General features: G+C 39.1%; 1 protein-coding gene across 1 annotated transcript in view; it reads left to right on the top strand.

Moving 5' to 3' along the window:
* The window catches only part of LOC125482798 (alpha-aminoadipic semialdehyde dehydrogenase-like), a 12,940-nt gene extending 1,694 nt beyond the window's left edge, over positions 1 to 11,246 (top strand). Inside the window, exons 2-5 of the mRNA XM_048595110.1 lie at positions 2,361 to 2,414; positions 2,534 to 2,599; positions 7,169 to 7,249; positions 11,049 to 11,246. Coding sequence (XP_048451067.1) covers positions 2,361 to 2,414; positions 2,534 to 2,599; positions 7,169 to 7,249; positions 11,049 to 11,207 — 360 coding nt within the window. The 3' untranslated portion in view covers positions 11,208 to 11,246. The remainder of the gene's footprint in view (positions 1 to 2,360; positions 2,415 to 2,533; positions 2,600 to 7,168; positions 7,250 to 11,048) is intronic.
* The last annotated feature ends 283 nt before the right edge of the window (positions 11,247 to 11,529 follow it).

The raw sequence follows: 11,529 nt of genomic DNA, 5'->3' as shown, positions 1-11,529 counted from the left end.
GGTGGGGAGGGAAAGATGTCTTTGGTGGTGGGGTCGGATTGCAGATGGCGGATGTGTCGGAGGATGATGCGTTGGATCCGGAGGTTGGTGGGGTGGATTTAATCCGATCCTAGTGATAGTTTGTGCCACTTCGGCTCATTTGGTAACTCTCCTTTTGTCTAGGATGGTTGCTGCACCAAAGTTCCGTTCCAGGATTTGACCATGTGGCTAATCAGGACTAGTGCAAAAGTAGGAGGTGGCTTCTAGGTTAAATGCCAAACAGCTACCTTCTGGCACCATTCCAAGCTAATCAGAAGTAAGATTAGAAAATGGTTGAAGTAGTCAAATTAGGCTGGTGAGGAGAAAGGAAAAGTCAATGGTTCATCGTTGAGATCAAGATCATTCATCTGAAACCTTAACTCTTTTCTGTCTGCATGTATGCTGATTTAATGAATATTTCCAGACTTTTGCGGTCTTATTTCAGAACTCAAAACATTGCTGAAAGGCGACATGAAATTGAAACTTTTTTGGTCTTGCATTCTTCAGCACTGAAGTGCAAGGAAACCAACTGTAGAAAGAAAAGAACAATTTGTAGCATGGAGATGTAGCAGGAATAGCAATCATAAGCCAACCAATCACACTCTTAGATTTTTGAAGTAAAATTCATTAATTTGAATCCATCTAGTACATCCTAGATATGCCATGATTTTGTGGGGATAGATTGTACTGAGGTTTTTTTTTGTTTGGGATTTTATCTCTGCGATTTCTCTGAAAAAGGCTTTGAAGATCAGCGTGCAAACATCTTCCAGACAAGCATAGAGTGAGAATCTGGCAGGAGCAGTAGACCAGTAGCAGATGTTAGCCAAATGGTATAAATGGACCCTTAAAAAAAGTCTCCTGTCTCGGAGAATATTGGGAACACTGAAATTGTTGAGGTGGCTGTGCACCTTGGTTTAGTCCCAGGAGAAATGAAGGAACTCACAAGATCTTTTTAAGTATCTTCCTTGGAAATAATACTAAAATTTGTCCTGTTGAAATTTTTGTGTTAAAATATGTTTATTAAGTAACCCCACTATCTCATGGGACAGTCTACCACATATGCCTAAAGTGCTGTGGATCCAGAATTGGGCTGTTTAGTCACGTGAAGACCCACAGCAGAAATCTGTAACCCTGAGTAGGTGATGTCCTTGAATTGGGGGACAACTGATGATAAGTTGATTTGTTTATCTTTTGTACCATAATGGTTTTTTTGTTTAAGTATGTGAAATGTTGCGACATAATTTGTTCAATTAATAACCACGAGTTTAAATTTAAGAGTTGCTCATCTCTACCAAAATTGTAACAATGTCTAGCTGTACACCTAGTTTTCCCTCACTATTCACTCTGAGAATTTTACAACCCAGGGTATTTTTTTTCATTACTTCAGCTTCCAAACTGTGTTACTTCATATTTCTTAGTAGCTGCCAGCACTTTACAAACTCAGATAATCTGTGGGCCTCTTTTCAGCCTTTTGTATACTGTTAGATACAACAGTTCCTCCTAATTTTGCTTTTGTAAATTTTATATATAATTCATCTTGAATGACCAAATTATTATATATGTAAATGAAAAACCATATTTTCCCATCTGTGTTGCAGCCTGTAATAATGACACACCATTTTTCATTGCTGCCAAATCTGGTAACCATGTATTTATTCTCTTCCTTGTTTTATGTTGTATTACATGTGGCTACATTCCTGATAACAACACATCCATTAATATTTCTCACAGGTTTCCTTGCAGCAATTCACTAAGTGCCTTTTAAAATTCATACATATAGCACCCTCTGCATTCTTTTTATGAATATAGCTGATTTCCTGAAATAAATCATTTTGAATAATTTGCAAAAGGCAACTGGTGCTCAACTAAATGTGACTGGACAACAAGGTGACTGACAGAGCGTAATGTGGGGAAGTGTGAGATTGTTCATTTTAGTTGTAAGGACAAAAATAAAGAACGTATCCTAAAAGGAATTAAACTTCTAAATATTGATATTCAGAGAGACTTTGAACATATACAAGGAACACAGAAAACTAATATGCAATAGCAGCAAACCTGTCGATATGCACATTTCCCTCCCTTCCGTCTATGTTTTTTTTTATTCATTGACCTACATTCACCACTTTACCTTCATCTCGTCTGAAACTATCTCCCAAAGCATTTCTGTCTTCCTAGGTTTTTTGAAAGGTTCCTCAAAACCCCTTGCCTAACTTTTTTTTTAGCACCTCTTTCTGTTTGAATTGTTTAGGAGTGATTATTACATTAAAGGTGAACTTTGATTCAATGACTTTGACTATCAAAGACTGTATTGATTCACTTATTTCATTCTGCTTTATTTGTAGGTTGTCACCTCCTACTGCCCTGCAAACAATGAACCAATAGCCAGAGTAAGACAGGTGATGATTTTTTTTTAAAAATATTCAGACTTGAAACTTGATGCTATTAAATTATTGATGTTGTATTCAGATGCAATGTCAGATAGTGGTGATGTAAATTTGTTTTGCCTATATTGCAGGCCACTTTGGAAGATTATGAAGAGACTGTACGAAAGGCAAAAGAAGCATGGAAAATATGGGCTGATGTAAGCTTTATCTTCAAAAAAGAGACAGGGAGTAGACCATGGTGCCTGTTATTTCTTTCTGCTAATGTTCAGTAGTACCTCTATCATCAAAATCCCCCACTGTCAGCATCCTGGGAATTGTTATTGACCAGAAACCTAGCTGGATCACTTCTGTTTTGAAGTCTATAACAACTTAAAAAAAACTCAAGCTCCCTCTTGTTCTGAAGTAGGCCCTGCTTGAGTACCATCAAGTTCATAATTGAGGAGTTTGAAATTCTGTTGTCCTTATTACAAATTCATCCATGGTCTCAGCCTGTCCTATCTCTCAAACTTCCTATTTTTCTTTGGTTTTACATTTTGGGACCCCTTTGCGTTCTCACAGTTTAGTCCATCATTCACTGACAGTGTGTTCAGTCATCTTGGCCTACCCTATTTACCTGTTCATCTTCTTAAATTTATATTTTAAATCAATCTGTCAGATATCTCTCTTGATGGTAACACTTTACCCAATCATTTTTTTTTTTCCTTTTAGAGTTTCCTCAACATGAATGGTTATCTGACAATGCAATTTGTTGTTGTCCCATTTTGATTTGTTAACTGCTTGGAAATAATTACATTGAACTTTAGAAATGAGTTTTTCCATCGCTGGATTGTTGTAGTAACAGATGCTCTAAGTGCATAAAGTTCGTTTATAAAGTGAGAGCTGGCACAGTCGATATCATAATACTTAATGCTATTGGTTGTTGAGTTTTGGCTTCTTTTTAAAATGAACATTCATTGTAGATTGCAGTTATTTTGGCCCTCTTCCTGAGGTGCCCTAGAGAGTGAGTCGTCTGTTTGCTTATCTAGCCTGTTCCCGTATTCTGCCTATGGTAGGTAATTTGGGTTTCCACTTCCATTAGTACTTGATTGGCATGTTTAGTTTGTCACTCTGACACAGGAGTTTGCAGTGTACATTTGGTTCACATCAGCTCATTTCACACAAGTTGAAGAAGAAACTTCCTGGTCTGTTGACTCAGCTTCTTAAGTAATCAAACTTTTGGGGAAGCTGACTTGTATTTGATTGCTACATTTTATGTTTTTCTTAAGAGGTTGGATTAACAAATTGGCAGTTTAGTCTGACAAGCTGTCAATGAACAGTTCCACAATTGACCACAGAGCTATGTAACCTGAAGGAGAACAGAGTTGGACTTAGACACTACAGTGGAACAATCTGTAAACTGACTGTTTCACTTGAAAGCACAAGAATGGCATTTTGTTTTTGTACTGGAAGGTTCCATGGAGGAAATTGGCTGATCAGGTGTTATTGATAATCTGATATTTCTCAGTTTTACGTATCAATAATTCAATTTAAAAAGAAGTACTTAAAAAAAAAAAACTCAATCAGCTATGTCCTACGCTTGCTTAACTGCTGACGTTTCTGTTGCTTTTTCGTGAAATTATGCAAAACAACTCTGAAAATCTGAGTCTATTGACAAGACTATTCTAGCAGATTAGTCATCTTGAACTGTGGCATATAAATCGATCCATACTTTTTCATTGCCAAAAATCATACTTTAGCATATTTCTGGCATAGAAATTGCCTCCCCGCCCTCAGACTTGTTTTCAGCTACAAATGCTGTTCCTGCATTTGTAATTGGCCTCAGTTTTTCACCCCAGAAAAGGCTAATTTCACTTCTCAAGTAAGTCAGCGTATTGGATCAAGCAAGTGATAACAGCCGTTTTGCAAGGGAGATGGGAGAGCTTTTACGACATGCCCACTCCTGGCTTGTGCCATATAGATGATGAACAGGTTTTGGGAGTGTCAGGAGGTGAGTTATTTGCTGCAGGATTAGTGGCCTCTGACCTGCTCTTGGATTATTTATTTGCATGGAACTTTACAGTATGAAAACAAATTGCCATTCTTGTGCATTCAAGTGGAACAGTCAGTCTATAGATAGACGCTACAGTTGTACAAAGTCCAACTTTGTTCTCCTGCAGGTTACGTTGTTGTATGGACACTATATTTATATGGCCAGTTTCTTCTCAATGTTAATCCCCAGGATGTTGATAGTGGATGACTCCGCAATGGTATCGCCATTGAATGTCAAAGGGTGATTTTCAAAGAGATTCTCTTGTTGGAGATGGTAATTGCCCGTCACCTTTGTGGCATAAATGCTGCTCGCCAGTTATCAACCCCAGAAGGGATATTGTCCAGTTGTTGCTACATTTGTACGTGAATTGCTTCAGTATCTGAGAAGTGGTGAATGGTGCTGAATATTGTGTAATCATCGGCAAACATCCTCACCTCTGACCTTACGATGGAGGGAAGATGATTGATGAAGTAGCTGAAGATGGTTGCGACTAGGACACCATCCAAAAGAACTCCTGCAGAGATGTCCTAACGCTAAGAAGACTGACTTCCAACAGCCACAGCCATCTTCCTATGTGCCAGGCATGACTCCAACCAGTGGGGAGTCTTCCCCGATTCCCATTGACTTCGGTTTTGCTAGAGTCCTTGATGTCACACTGTCAAAGGCAGTTACACTGGAGTTCAGAGATAACAGTGTGGATTGGCATGGGGGCCTTATTTCCGAAGAAGGGTCCCGACTCGAAACGTCAACTTTCCTACTCCTCTGATGCTGCCTGGCCTAATGTGTTCCTCCAGCTCCACACTGTGTCACACTGGAGTCCAGCTGTTTTGTACAAAATCGAACCAAGGCTGCAATGATGTCAGGAGCTGACGAAACCCAAACTGAGTATCAGTGAGCAGCTTATTGTTATGCAAATGCTGCTAGATAACACTATATTGATGATCCCTTCTATCATTAATGGGGTAGTAATTGGATGGGTCGAATTTGTCCTGGTGTTCATGTACAGTTATGAATGAGATGTGTACTCCAGCAAAATGAATGAAGTACACAATTGTTCACAAACTGAAAGTAGTAACATTTGCTAACTGGGTTGAGAAACTGTGTTGCACAAGAAAATTGTGTTGGTGAAAAATTGATATGGAACTGAAAGGAGGAGGAATCCATCCTGAAGATGATGGCAAAGGCCCACATCCTGATGTGCCATCAGAATGTGGGCCCGTCACTGGCTTGATCTTGAGAAACATGTATAGGAATTGTCCAAATCAAACAGTCCTCAGCAAAGCTTTTAGACCAACAGCTAATTGTTGCCACTGGTTTATGGAATGATAATGTCTAGTGTTGTGGCAAAAGACCAAGCTTACTCAAGCTACCAAAAGAAAAGTTTTCAATTTCCAATCAACTTCGAAGTACAGCAAAGATGTCACAGTAGGCGATGGCCGAGTGGTATTATCGCAGGACTGCTAATCAAGAGATCCAGATAATGTTGTGGGGACCTAGGTTGGAGTCCCGCCACTGCAGGTGGTGGAATTTGAATTCAATAAATATCTCGAATTAAGAATCTAATGATGACTGAGTCCATTGCTGGTTGCGGGAAAAACCCATCTGGTTCACTAATGACCTTTAGCGAAAGAAGCTGCCATCCTTACCTGTTCTGGCCTATATATGACTCCAGACCCACAGCAATGTGGTTGACTCTTAGCTGCCTTCTGGGCAATAAATGCTGCCTTGCCAGCGATGCCCTTATTCTGTGAGTGAATAAAGAAAAAGTCATAGGAGTACCCATTAAGTCACATTGACAACATAGATGAAATGTCTGTGAAGTTCTATATACAGAGATCCAATGAAGAATGAGAAAGTTTTGAAAATAGTTCTGGTAAAAACCACAGAACATGAGAAGCCTAGATTCCCAGTGGTTCTAGTCTGTGCAGCCAACAGAATGAAAGTAGAACCTGTGGTAATTTTCAAACGTAAACCCATGTGTTCATTGTCCGGTAAAATCTAACTTTAACAGCAAAATATACTTATTGTGATAAGATAAAGTATTATATGTCTTTGCAACAAACCTTTTTTAAAAAGTGTCTGCCAATTTAATAATGAATTACTCTCATGAGGGACTGGATTATGATGGCCAAGATTTTCCAGTTAATTGCAGGGAAGGTGTTAATTCTCTTCAAGCTGTGATTTAAACATGGATTCAAGAATAAGTGATCTGATAAATTTGTATTTGATATCTTCTCAAGATATCCTAAACCAAAGGTTTGAGTTTAGATCTTAGTAGTCCTACAATTGTTTGTAGTGTTTATGGTTCCATCAGGAACTCTGATTTTTGAAATAGGAACTGAATTGTGCCAGGAAATACCCAGTGTGGGGGCGCTATAAGTACGTTGCCAATACAAATTTGAGATGGTGGGGGTGGGGGTACCATCTTTGTCTGTTTGGGCTGTTCCCAGCAAAGATATGGTGACCACTCTCAAATATTTTGTTTAAATATGTTTGGAGTAGCAGTTTGGAGGCCGTTAGAAAGATAAGCAGAATCAAGTTGTTAGTTCAATGTACTGGGGCTATATAAGCTGTCTTTGTAATTCCATCTGTTCTATTGCATAGAGTGAATATTTATTTTCAGTCTTTAACTGATCTTCATCTTATTCACTGAGCTGATGGCTGTTTAAAATTGGAAAATAAATCCAGAAGCTAGACAATTTTTTAAAACAAAACTTTTTTTTAAAATCTTGTCCAGATTCCAGCACCAAAACGAGGAGAAATTGTGAGACAAGTTGGAGATGCTTTGAGAAAGAAACTTAAAGTGCTGGGCAATCTGGTATGTATTATTGGGTGGAGATTTTTATGTTTGACGTTGAGAGAAAGCATGGATTGTGTGAATTATTTTTCAGTATTTAACTAATTTTCTTTGTCATTAAAATTGATAGTGCAATGTTGCTATGTCAGTTTATGCAAAAGTCTTGCATCCAACAAATATTTTGTCATTTCAGTGAATTCTGTAAATTCCAAATGCCTTATGAAAGTACAAATTAATTTATTCTATATGCTATGGCCTCTGTTTAAAATTCCATTACCTTAAATAGATTGGCTGAAAAGAGCTGCTGACCATATTACTTTCAGAGATTTATTTACTTAAATAATGTTTATAAAGTTATTTACTTAAATAAAGTCCTAAGATAATTTAGGTAAATAAATAATTGATTTCTTACTGGCTTTCTAAATCCTTGCATTGGAGTTAGCACCTCATATCAACTTCTCTCTGTTGCCCTGGAACAGCATTTCTTCTGTTTTCTCTTTGAACAGTGCCCTGGACAACGTGTGTATCTTGCTAACCTCTTTTAACCATCACAATGCTAAATCGTAATTGCAAAACAATCTTTTCTTTTTAAAGAAAGCAAATCATTAGCATGGCATTTGATATTTGCAAGCAATTGCAATCACTGTTTGACTCTAGAGCTTTTAAATGAGTATAATTATTATATGGCAGATTATTAAACAAACATTTGATTTGATTTATTGTAGTCACATGTACCTAAGTACAGTGAAAAGCTTTGTTTTGCAAGTAGTACAGGCAGATCATAGCAAACAAGGACATAGATTAAAGATAACGCAGTGTGGAGCTGGAGGAGCACAGCGGGCCAGGCAGCATCAGAGGAGCAGGAAAGTTGATGTTTCGAGTCAGGACCCTCCTTCAGAAATGGGGAGGGGGAGGGGAACTCAGAAATAGAGAGAGGAGGGGTGGGGCGGGGGAAGGTAGGTGGGATGGTGATAGGTGAGTGCAGATAGGCAGTGGTGGGGATTGGTCAGTGAGGTGGGAGGAGCGGATGGGTGAGAGAGAAGATGGACAGGTTGTGTCAGGTCAAGGAGTTAGGGATGAGATGGACGGTTGGTCATTTGATGAGGATTATGGAGGTCAGGGCCACTGGGCAGTATTCATTAAGGTGCACTGCATGTGATTTCTTAGGTACTGGGATGGTGGTGGTCTTCTTGAAGCAGATGGGGACTTCAGCTTGTAGGAGGGAAAGGTTGAAGATGTCAGTGAATACCTCCGCTAGCTGGTCCACAAGATCTAAGTTCATGGCTGGGTCACCGTCCGGGCCTGTTGCTTTCCTTGGGTTGATTGCCAGGAAGACTGATCTGATGTCTGAAGCGGTGACAGGGAATAGGTGTGTCTGGGGTTGTCAGGGCAAGCGTTGTCACGCTGGTGGTATTCTGCTCAAACCGAGCATAGGGAGGAATGTGCCAGTGTCTGCTATCTTGCTTTGCTTCATTCTGTATTCCGTTATGTGGTCTAGGCCTTGCCACAGGTGGCAGTTATCCATTTTGTTGGTTTGGGCCTCCGACATAGTTTGTTCAGCCTCTTGGCAACTCTGATGGCTTTATGGAGGTCATATCATAACAGTTCTCTAAGTCTGTTGCATTGCATGAGAGACACCGTGAAGTGTATATGTAAGTTGTTGAGGTGAAGTTGAACTTCTTATACTCACTGATCACAAAACCATTTGAGTATTACTATTATGTGCTTGGCAGACTTACTGCCTGAACAGCTGCTTCATATTCTTTTTGTTTCTTATTGGTAACTATTTTAGGTTGATAGTGTAAATCAGGGTCACGGAGAGTAATAAAACTGAAAATGTCAGCGATATTCAGCAGGGTCTAGCAGTAACTGAGGAGGGAGAAACAGAGTTAAAGAAGATTAACAGTGGCACCATCTCACAGAGGATAACAAACTTGTTGAATATTTCCAGCATTTTCTATTTTTTCACAGCTTTATGGTCCCATACATTGGTAATAGAGTATTTCTTTTTCTTCTCTGCTCAAACTGTTAAATTTCTTGCTGGCGTTTGACTTCCCAGATACCTTGACCTCATGACCCTAATTAGTAGGTGAATTTTTTAAGAGCAGTCAGTAGCTTTTCGAAATGGGACCAATTCTGTTTATATCATTGTAGTTCCAGGAAATGGAGCTGTGAATGAAATAATTGCTAAGTCACAAACAGAGATTTTGTTTTGGTACATACTCCTACATGTTAAAATTTGCAATTTTATTTGTAAAGCTCCAGTGGCAAGGACACAGTTGCAGTAAAGTACTTGTTTGAAGTTGGCCCCATTTAACATTATTTCGCTTTAATGTTGGTTTATTTTTAGGACCTGCTTGAGTTCTGTCATCATTTAACTTGTTGTGTACATTCGTCATTTGACACTGGGACCCTGCTGGCTCATGTTGTGGAAACTCGGGGACTATGGGCCAAAGTTTTTTTTTTAATACGAGCAAACAGGCCTTGCCTGCCTTTATTGTCTTCCCACCTCCTGATGGTGCCATTCCCCCCACCCCACCCAAAATGTTGCTTCTGTCCTACCCCACACTTCCTTGTGGCATTGCCAACTGGCTTTGCACTTCCATTTCCCCTCCCCACCTGCACCCGCTCAAATCCCACACCTTTCCTGCCCATTGACGATGCCTCCCTCTGCCTTGCCACCCATCCTCTGTTCTTACCTTGAGCATTGGAGTCTGTGTTCAGCTATTTCTGATGCTTTGGACAACAGGCTGACCTGTCCTGTGACTTCATTAAAACTGACATAAAAGATGGCAGCCTGTCTTAAGTAATGCATGATTCAGGTCACATAACTATGAAAAGCCAGGAGACACATGGTACAGACTAAGTTTCTATCCCAAACATCCCTATCCTTTAATACAGTATAACAAAATAATAATTGCATGCATTATCATGTGCATTGAGTTGCCCAATATATGTACTACTGTTCTCTTGTATTAACATTGCATTATCCTGCTTCTGTAGGATATGTTTCATGGTCAATTGTTTAGTCCACTACAGCATCTCCAAATCTCTCTCATGTATTTTGTGTTACATGTTCAAACTCCTGAACCTGCTCTGGCTGAGATGAGTGATGTTTGCTTGTCATCGATGATCTGGAACTCCAGAGCTTCATTCCTGTTACTGCATTGAGCTTACATGAGTATGATGTCGTCACATAACCTCAACTTTACTTTTCAAGGGATTTGTTTTTGGATCACCATGTGCCGTGGATTGGCTTGTATTTCTTCCAATGTCAGTAAACTCAATTGCTCTTCAATCACAGAAGTAATTAGTATGTGGTAGTGCATTTGCGTAACATGCTTATTGTCAAAATGTTATTACCAAAATTATAGCAAGGAATAGCTTAGACTATGTCATATCTCACCCTGACTTGGAAATATATCACCATTCCTTCACTGTCACTGGATCAAAATCGTGACACTCCCTCCTTAATGTCATCTTCACCAGATAAACTAATGTGGATCAAGAAGTCACCTTACTGTCGCATGCTCAAATCCTATGAAAGAATAAAGAAGAGCATTAATTATAATTGGTTTCATTTGCAATTTGGCTTAATTTATTTTCTATTTTTCATATCTGATTTAACTTAACACCAATTGTGGAAGCTGGAGAATGTGTGATCAGTATTGGATTCTAATATGAAGTGACACTTCTGCATAGATATTTCTACATGGTAGGCTTACAGCAGCAATTGATATTGATACCTTCTGAATTTGATGGTACACTGGGATGCATTTAAGTTTCTAATACTGATTTTTTTTGTTTGTTTGTTTTTAAGGTTTCTTTGGAGATGGGGAAAATTTCTGTTGAGGGTGTCGGAGAGGTTCAGGAATATATTGATATCTGTGACTATGCAGTTGGACTGTCTCGAATGTTTGGAGGGCCTGTGCTACCATCTGAGCGTAAGCGAAGCTGTTCAGACCCTTCTTGGTGCTGAGTAAATTTTTTTGTATTTGATTAATACAGTGGAATGAAATCTGCATTTTAGATAACAAGGAAGTGATTTACCATAATCCTAGACAAACAGACAAGACTGAGCGAGTAATAACTGTTTCACTGCAGTTGCACTTTTAGTTAAATATCCTAAATTGTTTGACATCAGAACCACCTATATGATCATGGTTGTTGATGAAGCTGTTTTCTACAGCCATTCCTATGTCTAATCATTGTTCAAGGGTATCTGATGTTTGAATACGGGTGTCAAGCTTGGTTTTCCTGTAAGAGTTGCAATGTTTTTTTGCAGTTACCTTTCTATCTGG

Source organism: Rhincodon typus, chromosome 3 (genome assembly GCF_021869965.1).
Source record: "Rhincodon typus isolate 14 chromosome 3, sRhiTyp1.1, whole genome shotgun sequence".
In the NCBI taxonomy this organism is placed as follows: domain Eukaryota; kingdom Metazoa; phylum Chordata; class Chondrichthyes; order Orectolobiformes; family Rhincodontidae; genus Rhincodon; species Rhincodon typus.
The sequence above is the reverse complement of the archived record's forward strand: the minus strand, read 5'-3'. Positions and strand labels throughout refer to the sequence as shown.